Raw genomic sequence first — 20,235 nt, 5'->3', positions numbered from 1 at the left:
AGGACATGGGGAAGTGTTGGAAGCTGCAATGTGGGATGGTCTCTCTAGGGATAACTTGCAAGGGCATCTCAAAATGCCCATCCTGCCAGTACCTAGATGTTCTCCTTCACTCTTCCCTGCAATATGTGGCTATTCCTATGATCTCCCTGAGGCCCAGGATTCCTGTAGGCAGATTCCAGGCAAGCCCAGAGGCCCCTGAGAATACAAACTCCTTCCATTCCAGCTGGCCTCAAGCAGTTGTGCAATCTCCATAGTCTCAGCCCCAACTAGCACCTGGAGGGCTCTCTCTCTCTCTCTCTCTCTCTCTCTCTAATCCTGGAGGGTAATTAAAAAGAGTCTTCCTCCCTCTGGAGCACAGGGGCTTCCCACCTTTCTAGAAAGCAGTACAGCAGGAAGAGGGAGCAGTGTGGGTGTGGATGGGTAGCCCCTGGCTGCTAGCAACTACCCAATTCCACAATAGCCAGACCTGCCTAATTTTCTCAAGCATCCCATTGAAGTGACCATTAGCATCTTCTGAGGGCTGTTTGACCCCACTGGCTCCTGGTGGCTCCCACCCATTTACAGGGGGAACCCAAAGCCCAGCACTGGAATGATTTTAAACCCTTGGTCCTGGATTTTCTAGCTTTTGGTAATAATTGTTTTCTCTAGTGGACAGTTATAAAGTGACTCACTAAAAGGTGTATAAAGAGAGTCAGTCTGTCTTTTTGATAAAACAGTTATTTTTCTTGTTTTCACTTCATTTTGTTGGTTTCACTTGAGGATTAATTTTCCAATTCTGCACAACTCTCATTGTACTATTAAAGGAAAAGACCTAGATAGTTGAAGTGACTTGCCAAAAAATTCAAACAGGTCATTGTAGGATCCGGGTATAGAATTCCATTCTCTCCCATTTAGGTCCACTCTGTCCCATTCATGCCTCTCAGTTGGCCACAGCTGGCATCTTTCTGCCTGTTGCAGGTCCAGCTGCTCTCTGAGGAGCTTGTGGCCTGAGAGGAGGCCACAAGTCTCAAACATCTTGTTGTGCTCTGGCATTGTGAATGTTTTTTACAGTTGGGTTCCTTTATAGTCTCAAGAAATACTCAAACCAACTGATCCACTGTCAAACATAATCCCTAGGGAGCCTGTGGGCCACTTGTATGCTGTGATCAATCAGATGGGGTGGTCTCTAGGGGAGCTGTTGCTTCCTGCCTTAAAGGTTTGGGGTCAGACCAACATGCCTGGAATTTCACCTAGGACCCCTGAAATAAGACGCTGTCCACTGAGAAGGAGCTGCAGATCTTCCCTGATCTGCTTTCAGGCTTGGCCAATGGGTGTAGAGGACATGCTGGAGCTCTAAGAGAGGAAGTAGATTTGTCAAGAGCTTCGTTAGAAAATTCTAGACTATGCAAGTTTAAAGGGATTATCTCAATTTACCGTGGTTGTCCTTCTGAACTTTCCTCACACCACTCTAATCCCCATAGGCATAGACCCCAGAGCATGCCTTCCTTCACACTGACTGGGACCCTGGAACCTGGGCTTTAGCATGGCCCACTTGGTCTCTAATTGTGTGTGATTAAATGTTTGTGAAGGTAGGGAAGGGTCTATAACACTCCTCCATCCTCTCCCTACCTCTCCTGTAAGGATGTATAAATTGGCTTGGGTGAGCCACATGGGTGTCCAGGCCTCTGATTTGCTGTTCTGTAGCTCTAGCTCTTCTTCAGGGTCTGCCTAATGATCTCCTCCTGTGTCCAATTTTGCAACGGTTCACCTTTTTGCATGGAACTCAAACAGCTCTCTTGGCTCATCCTCATCTTTATCCATAAACTATGGATACAGCTCTGTGCTTAGAGGGTACCACACTGATAAAGGGACTTTCTGGAGGTTTCTGATAGCAGGTCTGGGATCCAACCAGGGATAAGGCCTGTGAGCTTGGTTCTTAGTTTGGGCCTGAGCTAACTGGGCCATATTGACTTCTTGGAGTATTTTTAGTTGTCCCATCCAGGGCAGTGGGCAGTGGCATGTTAGTGTTCTCAGGCTCAGGTTTTGGCTGGACAGGAGACTTGGAAAGGAATTTGCTCTAGAGAGCAGAGCCCTTGAGGCAGGCGGTGACATGCCACAGCCCTCCAGGGAGGACTTGCCTTGCATTTCCTGACGCAGGCTGGCCTCCCTTTGGGCCACAAATGATGTCACTGTGACAACCAGGTGCTGGTGAGTCCAGAGTTTGCACTGGGGAGAGAGAATAAAAACCCAGAGCAGTAGAAATGCCCAAGATGAGGGGGAGAAGAAGATGTAATAACAGTAAGATTAGTAGGTGGCACCTGCCTAGAATGAGCATAGTCCAAGCTCATGAATTCAGATCTTCCTGTGCCCATTACTCACATTGCCACCCCTTTTTTGTGTCTTGGCTTCCTAGTTTGCACATGGTAGTAACTGTGGATGCAGTTTGTTCTATCAGGATCTGTGTAGTTTCTGGTTCTATTTTTTGGTTGTTGGGAGAGTTTCTGACAATAAGTCTATAGGCATTAAGTAGGAATGCCAATTCTTATTGAAGTTTTCATATAATGTCTTTAAAGTTACTTAGGTGAAAGGATGGCTTCCTGTAGGGGGATGTTGAACTGGATATACAAAGTACCCAATGGCGGTAGCTTTTCCTTGACAGAATTCCAGGTGAATTCTGTGTGATGTATAAGGAGATGTGATGTATAAGGAGAATAAAGAACATAACAAGGTAGTAACTGTGTTATAAGTCTCAATTCTAGACAAATAATTTGATTCTGTGCTAGTATCTGTTCAGCATGGGCAGCTAGGTGATGTCTAGTGATGTTTTGTTACCAAATTACTTCATTTACTTGTGGGTGACTTGTGAAGATTGCTAGCCAGGTATTTGACACTAAAATGTGGTTTGCCCTTGGGACTGATACACAAATTTGTCCACATGCCAGTTCTGCTAAAGTTGCTGTGGAAATATCACAAGATGGCATGGCCTGATATGTTTGGTGCATTATTTTCTCCCTTATCCTCTAGAATGTGTTCCAGTGTCTGCACAGTGCCTAGTATATAGTATATGTTTAATTAATACTTGTTAAATGAGTGAATAAAGGAATGCCAGGGCTCATTTTGCTGGACTAAGCAAGACAAAGGAATAATGAAGGAAAGATTATGATGGCTAGGTGTAGCATTACCTTGGAGTGTGACAAAGGTCACCTTTATTTTCTGGGGAAGAAGTCAGCTTCTATAGCCTCCTGCCTTAGGACATCTCCCTTGTGGATGTCTCATGAGAACTGTCCTAGAAGCTGGACTTTGAAAATTCAATTTGACTTGCTAGTCATCCAAATGAAGCCATTGGGATGGCTTTGGGGGTAAAATCTTGACTTGCTAGGTTAGACAAAGGTGAACAGTTGCTCCCCCTCCCTCTAATCTGTTTCCCTATTTTTCTTGTTTAGCTGCTGTATCAAGAATGGGCACGCTATGGAGTGTTTTATAAGTTTCAACCTATTGACCTCATCAGGTAAGATGTGGGAGGGAATTCTTGGGAAGACTCTAGAGATGCAAATCCTGAAATATATCTGTCAACCCCGTTAGCTTCTGGAGACTGTTGGTCAAGCAGAGAAATCTGCTTTGCTAGGTTGTATTATTTCACTGCTGTGTTTTATGGATAGGGAAGCAACTCAGGGACAGGGAGAAAAATGGAAGCTGTGTGAGCAACAGATAATGTAGATGGATGCACCATGACTTCCATCTTGAGGTCCTTCAGCACTATGGTCAGTCCCTGCCTGTTCTTGTGTGTGTGTGTGTGTGTGTGTGTGTGTGTGTGTGTGTGTGTGTGTAGGGGGAGAGGGGAATGAATGGAATTACTCCTGTTATTATTGTCCTAAAGAAGGATCTGGTTGAAGCAGATCCTTGAGTTCTGCCCAAGTAACCATGGTGTTGACCAAGAAAAGGGAAGACCTGGAATAAGCTGGCTGGCCTGAGAGGTAATATGGTTTTTTTATGGCTTCTCCAAATTAGAAGGGAGGAGAGACCAGGTCCTGGCATCCATTCCTTCCTTTTGACTTGCTAGTCATCCAAAGGAAGCTGTGACATTGCTTTGGTAATAAGTGTGACATTGACCCTAAAATGATGTCCTGTTACCTTGAGAATTTCCCCAGCTTCTATAGTACATTGGTGAAGAGTTCTTTTAAAGAATGTATTAGAATGCAGTTAAGTCTGACTAGCATAAAATGGGTTGAGGGTTCTAGAAACTCAATGTGTTCTTAGAGTTCAGCCTCTTTCCCAGCTGGAATATTGGGAGACAACACCTTCAAGTGGGAAAGCACTGGGATGAGTCTGGAGATGGGTTCTCTTTCAGGCCCAGCCACTCTGGGATCTATGTTTCTTTGGGCAACTAATGCCCCTCTTTGGTCTTCAGGATCCTGGTTGCCCTAAATTGGGAGGCTGAACTGAGGGATCTGTAAGGAAATTTGATAGAGAATGCTTATTTGGAAAAGAGGACTCTCAGCCTATGACTGAAATAATGGACTCACTGTCACAGCGTCACTGTGGTTCTTCTAATGAACTAATTAATCAGCATGCAAACACAGAGAATGTTCCTGGCCGATTGCCTTGGGCTGGGACTCTAAAGGGGGCAGCAGCCAGAAGGATTGAGTCCAGAGGGAGAAATTCCAGCTGCTTCTTGGAAGAAGAAAGCAGCCTGGGGCCATAGTTTGGGCAGGTTCACTTCCCACATGGAGCTGTGAGTGCCTTCCCAGGGAGCTGGGAGTTTGGCTGGATGTCTCTTGACAACAGGTGTTTGTTTCAGCTGAAGACTGTTAACCAAAGTGCTTGGGTCGGGAAGCAGGGCCACTGGGTGCCTGTGACCGAGGCTCCCTCCCCCAACACCTCCCAGGCCCTGGCTGCCTTTCATGAGGCACGGGCCACCTAGACTGTTCTCTGGGCCACACCAAGGCTGCTTCCTCCATGCCTGGTGGGCTTTGATCTTCCTCTCTGCATCTCAAGTGGCCACCCACTCTGTCGCCTGTTTTCTCCAACTACTCATTTGTTTTTTCAAAATATGATTAAAAAATAAAAATTCTCCTTACTAGAGAGCCCTGTCTGTGCCCCTGAGACTTCAGGTGACTGGCCGCCAGCTAAGTGGGAAATGGCTCCAATATGCACTCAGTTTTGGCCACCAAAGCAGCCTCACCTGCAGGGGAAGAATTGCCTTTGGAGCAGAGCCCTGCTCTGGGGCCTGGCGGTTCCTGAGCACAGAGAGCTCAAATGTGTCTAGACAGGGCACGATGCACTGCAGAGCTGGAGGCTGGCCACTGCTCCTCAAGGATCAGATGGCTGGGGAGCTCCCACAGCCCTGGGCTAGGCCAGCGGCTTGGCCAGAGGGGGCAAGGCTGCACCTCAGGCATCTCTCAGATACTGGCTGGAGGGAAGGGACACTGGCTAGTGTGTGTGGGGAGTTGTCTACCCTGTAATATAAGGAACTCTCTGACCTCCTGGGGCTGCAGGAAAGAGAGAGAGAGAGAGTGACAGTAGTGGGGAGAGAGAAGTGGGACAGGAGCATTAAGGGCAAAGGTGGGTAAGCAGAGACAGGGAATCCAATAAAAGGCAGCTGGAGGGCTTGTAAAGAGACAACTAGGGTGGAGGAGTAGGGAACAGCTACCCATACTCTGCAGGCACCACCCTAAACTCATTTCACACTTTCTTCTAAATAACCCATTTTACTTTCTCTGATTCTTTCAAAGTCACCTTCTTCCTCTTGTCTGCCCTCTCTCTGACACCACACCCCCGGTGCTTCCTCAGCATCATTTCTCTCTGCCTCCACCACTTCTCCATCTTTCCTGATACCACCTGTCAGAACTGCCTGTGGCTGCCTTCCTTGAGCCACTGTGGCCTCACACTGTGATGGGGCTGTTCCATTACTACTTCCTAATGTGGATTGAACCCTCTTGGTGCCTCACATAGAAATTGCACCCATATGGTCTGTGTTGAAAGATGGACAGAGGCAGGGGAGTCTGATACAAGCTGAGTATAATTCAGACGAAGGCCTAGCAGAGCTATTTCCCACCTATTTCCTTGGGTACTCAGCTCCTGTGTTTAGCACTGAGCTTCTGCTCTTCCTGAGAAATCCCAGTGTGCCCCTCACCCTCATGCCAGTCCTTTGGAACATCCTAAAGCACTGAGAGCTCAGTGGGGATGGGAGATCTGTTTACATTTTGAAGGCCTTCTTCTAGATCTTCAAGCCTGAACTTGATATTTGGGGTTAGAGGCTCCTTTCCCAGGTGGTGAAAGTGGGCAGAGGGGAGGCAAGACACCTGCACCCCTAGCCCCTGCCTCCTCCTCTTGCACCTTCAGGCATGCCCAGCAGGCTGCACTGTGAGACTGCTGATGTGTCTCTCCAGCCCAACAGGGCTCTTCACCTTTGCTCTAGAAACCTCTGGGCCTGCAGGCCTGAGTGGTGTGTGTGTGTGTGTGTGTGTGTGCATGCGCGCACGCAACAGTTGCCTCGAAAGTTCCCCAGGAAGGTATCCAGCAGGGACCCACTCCCAGTAGATTCTTCTGGGGACATCCAGCCAGCAGCACTTGTGCCCTGGCAGTAATGCGGTTTGTGACTAAGACAATGAGGGATAGGATGTCTTAGCTGGAGGGAAGCAGCTCTTCTAATCCTTTAGGAGCCGCACAAGGGGTCTTGCTGCCAGGGGAGTAGGTTTCTGCCTGTACTGCTCTGGGTTAACTCCCCAATGTCCCAGGAAGAAAACAGCCTGGATTTCCTGGGGAACCTGGGGGTCAGGGGCCCTCTGGGTTTGTACAGATGTCATCCACTGTTCATCAGGAACATGACCTGTCTTTTCACTAGGATTAATGTCTGCTCACAGGCTGATTTTCTTAGCTTGGAAGTTTTGATATGGGTGAGACAAAACAGACTTTAAACATCTGAGTTTGATTTAGCTCCTAACTATACTTGCTGAAGTTTATGTACAAAATGTTTATTTTTAAGCATCTGCCACTGCATGAGGAAGAGAGGGGTTTACAAGCCTACTAGGCTCAAGAGATTGCCGCCCGTTGTCTTGGGAAATTCACCAAGGGGGTTATTCATGGGCAGCACACTGAATCAGGAGAGGGCTAAGTGGCTGTCACTCACTCATTCCCATCCCTTTTAGGGATGCCCACTTCAAGAGTGAGGCTGCCTAAAAATCAGGCCCTGGGCACAAAACCTGTCCCTGGGCAGCTCTGAAGTTCCCTTAGAAATGTTCTGGCATAAGCCCATCTGGTACGGCTCAGAGGTTGAGTGTTGACCCATGAACCAGAGGTCATAGTTCGATTCCTTGTCAGGACACATGCCTGGGTTTCGGGCTTGATCTCCAGTAGGGAACATGCAAGAGGCAGCTGATTGATGATTGTCTCTCATCTTTGATGTTTCTATCCCTCTCTCCCTCTCCCTTCCTCTCTCTGAAATTAATAAAAACATATTTTTTAAAAAATGTTCTGCCTTGAAGCTTTGAGACATGAACACTTCCACAACAACCTGAGGGGTCATACCATCCTCACGAGCATTTGGGCATCATCTGTGGAGAGCAAGAGTGATATGTGCCCCCCTCTTGGCACACATCTCTACCATTTTAGACTCCCAGCTTTCTCCAGCCCTGCCCTTAGGGAGCCTGTCCTGCCCTTAGGGAGCCTGTCCAGGATCCTGGCATCACAGGAATTGGTTAGCCCTCCTCCTACTGCAAGGCAGATGTCCTTTTCCTTGCCAGAGTTCTCATCCACGAGAAGGCTATGTGATTTGATCCATCCTTCTTGGTCAGTCTCTAGGCCCTTCCCCCATCCAACCCCTCTAGGAGGGAGATAGGGAGCCACATTCTTTCTTAGGAGGCTTTTCAGCAGGCCAGGCTGGTTTAGGGGTGGGAATGGAGAGTAAACAATGTTAATCAACCTGTGATTAATTGTTTCCTGAGCCCTGCTGCCTCCTCCTTGATCCTTCCTTGGGATTTATAAAGGCCATTCAGCCCAATGCAATAAATATTTACTGACATTTACCATGAGCAAAGTCTCTGTGCTCAGAAACATGGGTGGTGTAGCAATAAATAAGGTGAAGTTTGTGCCCTAAGGATCTAGCAATTATGTAGGAAGACAGGCATGTGCAAGAGAGGATGAAGTGAGGGCTTTTAAGGATATGAGTATAAACATGATAGTACATGACGACAGAAGAAGAGTAATTGCTATTAGCAGAATAAGGGAAGACTTTCTGGAAGAGGTGGCACTTGAATTAGAGTGTTGCTTTCTGAAGGACTGAGGTTAAAGGTCCTGAATGTGTCTTCATTGCCAGCCTGGGCTTCCCTGTGTATGGATTTCTTGTTTAGTGTGATACTCATGGCCAGAAACCACATTGACCTAAAGCCCGAACCTTCCTGCCTGTTGATTGGGAGTGGTAAGATAAAAAACTTGACTTGCAAATCTCACCTGTATGAATTTTATGCCAGCCTGATCCATGCACCTTGATCTGCCCTGTAGGTTAGCAGAGAATCGAGGGTTGGAAGGAGGTGAGGCTGGATTTAAGAGAGGAGGCTAAGGAAATGTGAAGTGGGGGACTAGCACACATGTGGGGTATTTACACAGGCCTCAGCAGTTGAAGTATTGGACTTAGCTGGGAAGTGTTTTCAGGCTGGAAGGAAATCTCTTATGGCTCTGAAGATTATTTTTCTTTTGTCTCTGAGAGTATGGGAGCAGAGTAGACAGAGAAAAGCAGACAGTAGCTGCTTCAGACCAGGCAGAAACAAGGATAACAGTGTTCTGTGCTGTTATATTCTGGCCATTTGACAGATCAGAAAAATAAGTCAGGCTGGTTATTAAACCTAACTGTGAAGTAGCTCTATCCTACTCTTCTTCCTCTCTCGTCCCCCACTGAGTGTCACTCCCTTCCAGTTTGCACCTTCCCGGAGGTTGTGGCCTGTGGCTGGTCAGTTGACTCGAACTAGTAATATGGTGCTCTTAGCTCCAGTCCAAGGCTGCACCCAAAGGCCATATAGGTCTTCTGAGGTGGGCCTCCGGAGTCTCAAAACAACTTTCCATAGATGGCGATTCCTGTTAGATCAAACTTTTAACCTTCCTTCCTGTAGTATCAGCCATATGGTACAGATGGTGGATCCCAAGACCCAAGGTAGCTGCACATGTTCCCATGGCCTCCCAGAATTGCAAGGGCAGAACAGGGAAAAAAAAGAGTTACCTGGCTCACCAGCTCACTGCTTCCTTGAGTACTTATGTCATGTCCTGTTTCACAAGGAGGATCAGAAACTGATATTAGTTTGAAAATACATGAAAAGCTTTATATTTCATATCTCCTTGGCCCTTGTGTGCAATAAATTCTCAGTACCCAGTAACCCGGGGATCCGACCATAACATCACAGAGGTGGGATGAGCTTAGAGGTCAGCCAGCTCAGTGCCTGGCCCTGGAATGAAGGCATAAAGAGTTCCCCTCACTGCATATTTATTTAACCAATGTTCAGCCTCTGCTTGACTTTTCTTATAGTAGGGAGTGCCTTGCCTCAGGAACAGCTTGTTTGTCTGTTGGACATTTCTAACCTTGACAAATAGTCATGGAGCCAGAGCAAGAACTCTGCTGACTTCCTCCCTTTTGTTCCAGTTTTGCTCCTTGGAGCTCCAGGAATAAAAGTACCCTGTCATGTAGTTCAGTCCTTAAATTATTTGAAAATAGTGATTATATCAGTAACAGTCTTCAAATACCTAAGAGTTCATTCCTCTACACAAAACATTCCTGGACCTGTGTGCATGTCTTCATATGACATAGGCTCTTCACACAACCTCATCATCATGATCGTCCTCTTCTGGACTCACTGGCCTGGGGAACTCCGAGCAGGGTCCTTCCACACACCTCACTTGTGTAGTTAAACCAACACAGATTTTGCACTGACCATATGTCAGACACTGGGGGTATGGGACTGAATTAAGCATGACTTCATTCTCAAGGAGCTTAAGTTCAAAGTCAAATCTCCAAGCTTGTGGATGACCACTGGGCTTTTCTGGGATATGAAGGGATAAATTGATGGAGAAAATTTTCAAAAAAGTAACTGTGAGGCTGTAGAGAAACAGCATATGGAAAAGACTACGGGTGGGATTGAACCCCCCAAACTAGTCATCTAGAAATATCCATGCAGTACCCACAGACCCTGGAAATTCTCAGAATACATTTTAGGATCACATCACTTAGGGATTTACCAAAACATGTCCAACTCAGGTCATCATGCTCAAAGAAAAACTCAGCCAGGATGGAAATATTTCAGGAAAGGAAAAGTATCACCATTAAAGATTTGCAGAGACAACCATATGAAGACAAATGAGCTCCCTACTCCAGGAAGAAAGTGGAGAAGGTGTGAGGCCAACACTTATTAAATTAAAAGATGGATAGAGTGACTGTGTATGTGTTTATCAGATCCTGAGGTATTTGCCTGGGGACGTTCCTTCAGACAGGGAGCAGTGGGTTGAGATTAGAACTCACTTTTAGCTCTAGCTTTGTTTCTAGTTGATGTAATATTTGGACAAGCCATTCTCTCTTGAGCCTCAGTTTCCTCAGCTATGAAATAGGCATCATTATACCTGTCCTACCCACCCCATGATATTATTACGAGGATTATGATAAAGACTTGCACAAATACTGTGGACACAGGCTTGGTTAAGTAATTATTTATCTGCTCCCTGGGGGGAAATTATAATATTCCTAAATATTGTATAATCATGAGACTGTTTTTTATTGTAAATCAATGCACTGTAACTACACACTTTGTAGGCATGAACTCTGCACCTCCCAGTGGCCCTTGTAGCATGGGTATTCTTACCTCCATGTATGAACTCAGTGAGATGAGGTGCTTCCCCAAACCACAGAGCAACTTATCTGGGTTTCAAACCCAGGCCTGTCTGACTCCGGAAACTATGATTTTTCTTTTGTGCCACGTGGCTGAAGGTGACACAGAGCTCCATTCAGTTGGATGTCAGGTGAACTGGGTGTCTAATGTTCATTTCATTAATTAGCAGTCTCTGAGGGGAAACTGATGTGATCTGCTGGTAGGCAGAGCTGACTGACCATAGTCAACCCCTACTTCACCATAGGGTCATCATTGTGAACATTCCTCTGTGCTTAGCAGAGTGACATGTCACTCTCAGGGCTTGTTGAACTAGATAAAGTGGTTTGTGCCTCTGTTAAATGACCTCAGAATTCCATGTTTTTAATTTCTTTTTTCTATTTTTCATAGTCTTTTATTTTTCTGACTTCTCCCATGTTGTTATGTTGTCAGCTGTCATGTCTTGCTTTTTTCAACTGAGTAGCTTCCTTCCCAACCCCAATTTACTTCTTGGTCTCAGCTGCCGGGTTAGCAATGAGACACCCAAGCAGGTTAGCATTGTGCAGCAGGTAAAACTCCTCCACAGCCTGTCCTGGAGTCTGGCTCCTGTTAGGTGTGGGTTTTTGTCTACCTTTGCTGTGAAATTGTCTTCTTTTTGATTCCCAGTGAGAGTGAAGTGGTGTTTTTGAAGCTCAAGAAGCCTCAGAAAGGGGGCCAGAGTGAAAATGATACAGCTGGTGCCTTTGCTGTGAAGAGCTGCATTTTGTTCTTCTTACTTGCTTTGGGAAGTCATGAAAAACCCAGACTATCAAAGATTTTTCTTACAACAGAGCTCAGAGTCTGTTAACAACACAGGGTGGGTCCCTGCATCAAGGGTCAACTGTATGAAGAGCTTTGTCCTGGATATGGTGTCAAGGCTAAAAGAAGGAGGAAAACAGGACTCTTAGAGAGTAATGATGGGGCATACAGAACTTTTCTGATGGAGGTCACAGAGCTGTAAAGGAGCACCCAACAAGGGAACTCTTGCACAGAGCTATATGTAGAAGGGCAAGGTTACAGGGAAAGGTTTTGAAGGGGTTAACTACTGCATAGAGTATGGGTGATGAGAGAAAAATGAGACTATGGGGTATGTGAGTTCTGAGTAGAAATTAGAGATTTGAAGGAGAGAAGAAATATGGTTGGGGGTTTACACGGTTCAGATTAGGCTGAGAAGAGAGCATCATAGCTCCAGGAAATGGTTGGAGGAGATGTTTGAGACAGTGTGGGGTAGAAGTCCTAGACAAAGGGATCATGACAGTGGGAACAGAAGGAGATGCTGTGGAGTGGTTTCTCTGGAATTTAGGCAGGTGGCAAAACAAAGCTTGCTAGGGTTTGAGGACTTATGTACTCCAGCTGTGAGGTGAGAGTGGACACATCGGGATTCAGTTTTTCACTTATCCTTTTTCTTGGGAGACTTTGGGCAAGTCCCAAAGTTCAGCCCTTGTGAACCTGGTACAGTTCCTCCCCTGGGCAGAGAGACTTGAACTCTTTGTGTCTCCTCCACTAAACCTCTAAGCTGGTGATACAGGTGTGATCCTGTCTGTGGGAGTCAAGAACCTGAGATAGATCTGAGGGACTGATCTTGCCCTAGAAGGAGGGAGGGGACTAACATGTGGATGAGGAGTTACCATGGACACGACCCAACTGTTTGATCCCATGAGCCACTGTTTCACCACGTGTCTCTGGAACCCCCGAGCTCCCCATTTCTGCTAATGATATTCCCTTGAGTGATGTTCTCCACCCACACCACATGGGTATGTAACCAACATAAACACAAAACGTCTTAACACATTGAATAACATCGGCAGAGCACACGTTACAACAACAGCCACAAGATAGCTAAATTTAATTAGCCCGGCACACCCAGGCTTTTTGCACAGGCACATGCCTCTGTTTAGAAATGGAAAAGCACAGCATTCTGTGGGTCTTGAAGTCACAGACAAAAACAAGAAAAACACACAAAACTTCAAGATCCCTGCCTGGGAGACTGCTGTCCTCCAGTACCTTCTTGGGATTATCTTAAGGTATTCAAAGACATGAGTAGTTGGGTAACTGCCAAGGATTGCTGTCTGCCCCTGGCAGAATGGTTAACTCAGTTGTGGAGGGGTTGTGCTCAGTCTGAGTTACCCAGCCCATTGAAGGGACTCAGGAAACCCTCCTTGAGGGCTCACAGGCCTCAGGGTTGTTGGCTTGGCCTCCTCCGTTTCTTTCACAGAATCTATTTCACTAAACACAGTCAGGAGAGGCAGAGAGGGGAGTGGAGGACTGGGATTTTGGAATATTTATTTGTGTGTTTTAGTCTGGAGGTGAATAAGGGCAATGGATTAGTTTCTAGATGTTATCAATTCTAACAAAATGGCAGTATTTCTTTAGGTTAATATTCTGCCCAATCCTCAGCCTTTGGACAGGAAGGCAAGCTGCTCAGTGGAGAGAAGTAAATTAGCCATAGACTGAGGGTATCTCTTTGCCCCATTCAGATTCAGCCTCCTAGAAGCCCCACCTGATGCCTCATGTCAGTTCCTTTTGCTGGAGTTCATTTTCTTTCACTTTTATTCATTCTCCATGCTTACCCCATGGTCTAGTGCCTCTTTGTTACATCCTGTGAAATCATATCCCTCTTTGGATATATTGGCCCTTCTCTGAAGATTTTACATTTGTTGATGGTGAAGTTTGGCCATCCAATGATCCAGCAGCCATCCAGAAGCATTTTTATGGGGAGAATGTGAAAGAAATAGAAGGAAGAGCCCCAAACCCGGATCTCTTACCATCCAGTTAGGAAGAAGACTCAATGTTTTGGGAAAGAGATTGAAGACAACATATAACTTAGTTCAATTTAACCCAGCATATTTATTGAGTACTTTCTCTGTCCTAGGCACTGTTTTAGGCACTGGTGTTAAAGTGATGAAAAAGATAGACATGGACTGATCTTGGGTGATAGGTAATTTATCATCTAACTTGGGATACTTTTTAGAGTGAAAGTGAGCACTATTAATAATTATGCTAAGTGTACTAGTCAGCTGTTGTCACAATAATGCTGCATAACAAACTACCCCAAAGTCAGCAGCTTATAACAACAGTCATTACATTTTCTTGCTCTTGTGTCTGTAAGTTGAATGGAAAAACTCTACTTCAGGCTGAGGGTTGGCTGGGCTTGGCTCAAGACTTCAGATTGTGTTCAGGTCTCTAGAACTCTTCTCACTCCCTGAGATCAGAAGGTATCCAGGCATGTTCTTCTCATCATTAATCTCAAGAGCACAAGGAAAGGAATAGCAACACAGTGCCCTTTAAGTCATTACTGACATCTCATCCACTAGTGTTCCATTGTCCAAAGTAGTCACATGCCAAGCACAAATACAGAGTATACTTAAGAAAAGTATACTCTTTCTTAAGGGGAGAGAAGTTAATATTTGCCGAATACCAATTTAACAACAGGTATAAATCAGGATCATCTTACGAATAGCTGAACCTCATGAAGCTTATGATCTAGCAGGGAAGACAGATAATGTGTAGTCAATTGTAAGTGTGGCATGGGTTACAGTATGGGATGTGGGGTGTAATGAGAGTACAGATCTAATGCCATCCAACCTAGTTGGAGAAAGCTTCCATGAGGAAGTGACATTTGAACTAAGATTTGATACATGAGTGAAAGTCAAGATGAGCCAGGCAAAGATGAGTGCAATAGTGACAATAGCTGACATTACTTGGTACGCCCTGTGTGCCAGGCTCCATTAAAGCCCTTTACATTTGCTAACTCACAACAACCCTTTGAGGCAGATACTATTATCCTCATTTTACAGATGAGGAATTGAGACATGAAGAGATTGATAAATCACACAAGATCACACAGCTAGCAAGAGGTAAGATTTGAGCTTTTAGGTTCAGCTCTGGAGTTAATTCTCTTCACCACTGTGTGTATTGCCCCACTGCTGGAGGAGGGGGGTTGGGTGCTGGAGCATTAGGTCTGGGGACATGATGGGACCAGGCTGAAGCAGGGACCAGTTCCTGGAGGACTTTGAACTTTATCCAAGGAAAAGAGTACATCTGGAGGGTTTGGCTTATTTGGGTACATATATATTGGCAGCATTGACATGATCTGTTGGCTTTTACTCTTAAAGAACTTGAGGCTCTTCTGTGTGAGGCACCAGAAAAGACCTGAGACTGTACATTTTGTGCCAAACAGTGTGGTGGGTCAAGGTGGGGAGTCTGGGGAGAAGAACCACTTTTCCTCTTAGATGTCCTCTGTCCTTCTGAGAGGACTTGTGGGCATTCTGGGTACTATGTCTCTGAGCCTAGAGTCTCTTTTCTTATCCTAATTCCTCCACATCCAAATTAACCTACAAGTCTCACTAGATTGTCATCAGTGGGTGGGAACCATCTCTCCCTGTTCACTGGTGGCAGATGGCTTAGTGGGCAAGATGATGACTATTGCTAACATAGCACTTTCCCCTTATACCAACCATGAAAAAGATTACCATGTCCTTCATGTGCACAACCTGGTTGAATCTTCCTGGTGACCCTGTGAGGTCGGCCCAATCATTGCCCCCATTTTCAAGATGAGGACACTGCAGCACCGAGTTGATAAGTCCTTGCTCAAAATCTCAGGCAGTATGACTCTAGAGTCCATTATCTTAACCACTTTGCTACACTTTGAGGGAGGAAAACTGTGTTGGTGAGACACACAGGCTGCTTCCTAGAAGGGGACCAAGGCAGATGGTGGAGGTTAGTGGACAGATGTCATTAGACATTCAGATGGGATAGTGAAAAGACTCTAGAATCTTTCAGATCTGATTCCTTAAAGGGGGTGTTGTCATAGATCATGGGGTCTTCAGGATTTTTAGATCTGAAAGCCATCCCCTCCTTTTATAAAAAAGGAACCAAAATCTTCTAACAGACTAACAAGGCAGAGGGATAGAGGTATAATGTCTGAGGCCACTTCTAAATAAGGAATTGTTAATCTGTGCTGCTCTAACATGCTGATAATGAGGTGAGCTGGGAGGTGGAAGAATGTGGAATTAGAGAGAAAGAGAGGAATGATTTTCTGGGCAGGTTGACTTACCTGCTACCTTCCTCAACTAACAAGAAGAGGATTGGGCCAGGTGGTCTATAATATCCCATCTAAGTTCAACTTTCTAGGCTCCATAGGACAGAATCTCAAGCCTGAAGCCTGTCTGGAGGCAAATTGAACTAGGGATTGGAAATCAGGAGTCTGGACCCCAATTCTGGACTTTGTCTATTGGACTCCCCACTACCCGGGACACCCTCGTCCCACCCCACCCTCACATACTGGATTTTTTCCTCTCCCCCTTCCTGAACACCCCCATCTCTGTTTTCTTTTGCCTCTCTGGCTTTGATCACATCTGGAGCATTTTGTAGAGTTGATGAGTGTGTGTTTTCCTGTTAGGACACATGGTGTATATCAGAGGCACTTAAGAAGGTCTGGAGGAGTGGAAAAGTCTGCGTGGCATCTCAGGGGCTTCTGGCCTGGAGAGTGGATGGCAGCTGCATGGTAGGGGACCTGGCATGAGGGCCATGAGGGCCGCTGACTCTTGGGGAAGGCCCAGAGGCTCAGCCTGAGGACTCATGCTCCAAATGACTTGTTGTCCCAGTGGTGTTGGTGCATGTTAATTATGTGAGTATGTTTGTGTGCACATGTGTGTGTGTATATGTGCGTATATATGTAAGAGGACTGGAAGGGTCCCTCTGCCTTGTTGCCATGGTGTACTGTCCTCAGGATTTTGCTCTCCATGATAACTGGGACTCTTATCTGCACACCTGCACAGTAATATAAACCAATGATGTGTCCCCTATATGTGGACAATCGGTGATGAATGTGACATGGAACAAAAGGCAGAGCAGTGCTCTGTCTGTAAAAGGTGACAATAATTTTCAGTGAGCCAGCCGGTAGTACCAGTGAACAGTGAGGATCGATGACACACAAAGTGGGCTTCCTGTAGTGAATGAGTTGGGAACAAGCCCAGCCCTGTGTCCCTTGATCAGAATTCTTTTTGCTGTCCATAACCCACCCCCTTTGGAGTTGGCTTTTAATCCTCAGAGTCCTGGGCATGGCAGAAAGGAATTGGCATGATTTTATGGGTGAAGATGTTTTCGGCAGGAAGAACAATGGTGGTAGAAGGAGGCAGATTCTGTGAGAGGTATTCTGAGGGATTGAGGTCACATTTGCCCTACTTTTCTTTTCTTTCTCCTTTTTTATGGGTGGAGGGGTGGGGAATTGCCAAGCAACTCTGATCACCATTCATTTGGAGTATGACTCCTGGCAAGGAGTTTCAGAGTTCATCATGGTCCCTCCGAGGTTGGCTCCTCAGTCCTTCCCACACCCTCCCAGGGCCTGAGGTATTTATTTTAGGCTTCACAGCTATGTGCATCTTTTTCTAAATCTCTTTGGTCCCTGGGACTCTCTCCTTCTCCCTCCTCCAATAACCCTCGGGCTTTGTTCTTTTTCCTGCCATTCCCTTTATCCATCCATCTCAGTTACCCTATATCGGTTTACTCCTAGTGATGTCTTTCAGACTTGGGGGCAAGTTACCCATCTGGGCTTGCTGAAGGTGATCTTAGAAAGTGATCGAAATATTTATAGGCCCAGGGTAGGAGTGGTGCTGGGGAATGCCACACAAAGTTCAGCCTGGAAGGTTGTTTATGCTCTTGGAACTCTAACAGAGAACAGCCCCATCTATCCATGGTTCAAATTAAATTGCAGATGCCCTTGAACTCAGGGTTAGGAACGTAAACAACTAGTGGGTCATAGACTTCAAGCAGTGAACAAACTTGGCAGGAGAGCAGCTTGGTGAGGGCTGGCAAGGGATGGATTTTCCAATTGATGTTTTTCCAGGAGGCTTCCCCGACTTTGTGGATTGCAGGCATCAGAGCACCTCTCTTGGCCAGCACATCTGGAGTGTGGCTCCTTGGTTGTAAGGCAGTTGTGAGAGGAGAGAGGAGAAATTTCCTAGTTTTTCTTCCACTTAACTTGTCTTGCTCCGGGGATGGGAGTGGGGAGGGGGGATTTAGAAGGAGGTGGGGAGCTGAGTGAATGGCAAATTTAAATGTCAGACATCACATGAGGATGTCTGACATTTAAATTTCTGCTGTGACACAGAGTCCCAAGATCCCAAGTCCCAAGTCCCACAGCCTGAGCTCAGGATGCTGTGATGAAGACTTAGCTTGCAGCCCCCCACATGTTTGAGTTGCTCATTGATTCACTCCATAGTCAAGATACTTGATAATTCAACAAGCACCAATACTGTGGCAGGAACCAACCCAGGTAGTGGTGATGAAAAAATCCTGCCCCTCAAGGAGCTCGTAGTCAAGTTGGATAAAAGATAAATTGGCAAATACCTACAGATGGGTGATGATTGCATGGACAGAATATGTGCAATGGGTACTATGAGGGACCATAAGAGAGGCTCCTGAATCAGTTAGAGGAGCTCCTGGAAGACACAATGACTGAGCTAAGTTTTGACTAAAGATGGTTGTAGGAGAGGGGAGTGGGCATTCCAGGCACAGAGAACAGCACAAATTAAGGCACGAGGTGGTGAACACAGCATAGTCATTTAGGTTTGAAAGAAGCTGAGTATGGCTGGAATGAAGACTATATGTGAGGGTAAGGTGGGATGGAAGGCAGAAAAGGTAGGCAGGCATCAGGTCATGAAGCCAAACTTAAATACTTAGCTCAAGTGATGTGGAAGGATTTTAAGTAGGAAACTGTTAAAATCAGACTTAAAGAATGTTATTGGAGGGATAGAGAGATTTCCTCTAATTACTTTTCCCAGAAGTATACCACAGCCAGGGCAAAGCGAGGCCTTGTGAAAATGGGGCATAGCCTGGGTCTCTGGTGGAAAAGAGGGTGCTGTGATGGGAGAAGAAGCAGAGCTTCTTGGGCTACTGAGTTGTCTCCCCTGAACAAAATTTCTTCTGGGTCCTTGTAGGCTGCCTATTAGACTTCAGATGAGGAAACTGAAGCTCAGGGAAGATTAGCTGGGGAGCTGGGGCTTCTGAATGAAAGCCAAACAGGAGTAATAACCCACAGCTTTGCTCTAGGGTGGCCCTATCTTCTCCCATTTTCAACATTATCTGTTACCTGTGGGAATGAGTGGCAGTAGTATTCATGGGAACATTTATACAAAATCCACACAGATTGCACATTCACCATCACCCTGGCTTTTTGCCACGATACTTTCTAAGAGCTGGATTTATTTGTTTGGGCTTCATCTCCTTCAATTCTCTGTTCCCCTGGGGGTATAGATCACAAGGAACAAAGGCAGCACTGATTGGCCAGCATCAGTCAAGGGGGCTGTATCATGGGGTTTAGTCACTAGTTTTAGGTCCTTGAGAATGGGAGGCACACTTATCATATTTTTCATTGGTACACATTTGGATAAAGTAGTTACCTTGAAAGATAACAGAAAACCAAGATTCAAAATGCTCTTGACAAGAAGGAACCCTGAGCCAAAACCAATGAGGTGAAATTTAATAATGGTAAATGTAAAATCAGGTTAATAATAATAGTGTAGGACGAAGATAATTTGATTTGGCAGGCACTTGTGCAAGAGAGATGGGGCAGGGGGAGGGGGAGGTGAGTGGACCACAGCTAAATATGAGCTCTCAGGTTATTGCCAAACATGAACTTGTCTTACACTGAAGTAATGAAGTCATGGTACAGATTGTGGGTAATTATGGTGTCACCACTTCTGAGCAGTCAGTTCGCCATGGAAGAATGTGATCAATTCTGGGTGCCCCATTTTAAGAGGTATGTTGACACTCAAGAAGATCCATTGATGTTACAAATTAGAAACCCAGGGAAGATTTCAGCTAATAGTCATTTCTTTTAAACTTGGTCCAAAAGATGTATTAAAAACATTAAATGTGAATATTTTCAATTGGAACATATGCTCTCTAGTTCCCCATAGCTTCCAACATTCCTTATTGTTTTATATCCAGCACTCACATGTCACTATGGCTTTTTTTCTACCCAAATGAACTTGTGACCATTGAATTACAACAATTCCGGCAGCACTAGACTTACCTGAGACACCTTTTTTAACACCATTTCCTACTTCCACAATGGCCATGATGGAGTATCTGGTATAGGACTAGCTTTTCTGCCATAAAAACTCTAAACTACTTAAAATATATGTAATAACTATTTTCAGACTTCAGACAACAGTCAGGGAATCTCAGACAGAACAAGGGTAGCCCTATAGTTGCTCTGAATAGTACAAAATAAAATAGTTAGTTGATAGTCTTAAACCTGACCGCATTTGGCAATTACGTTAAGTACAAATATATAAGTAGTGTAAACATCAAAATTGAGGTATAGCCCAGCCTGCATAGCTCAGTGGTTGAGCATCGATCTATGAACCAG

General features: G+C 45.5%; 1 protein-coding gene across 2 annotated transcripts in view; it reads left to right on the top strand.

Annotated features, from left to right (window-relative positions):
• ANO2 (anoctamin 2) overlaps positions 1 to 20,235 on the top strand; it is a 301,113-nt gene that overhangs the window by 116,915 nt on the left and 163,963 nt on the right. For both annotated transcript variants that reach the window (XM_079774619.1, XM_079774620.1), the window contains exon 10: positions 3,423 to 3,487. In XM_079774619.1, coding sequence (XP_079630745.1) covers positions 3,423 to 3,487 — 65 coding nt within the window. The remainder of the gene's footprint in view (positions 1 to 3,422; positions 3,488 to 20,235) is intronic.

Source organism: Cnephaeus nilssonii, assembly GCF_951640355.1.
Source record: "Cnephaeus nilssonii genome assembly, chromosome: 6".
NCBI classification, from domain to species: domain Eukaryota; kingdom Metazoa; phylum Chordata; class Mammalia; order Chiroptera; family Vespertilionidae; genus Cnephaeus; species Cnephaeus nilssonii.
The sequence above is the reverse complement of the archived record's forward strand: the minus strand, read 5'-3'. Positions and strand labels throughout refer to the sequence as shown.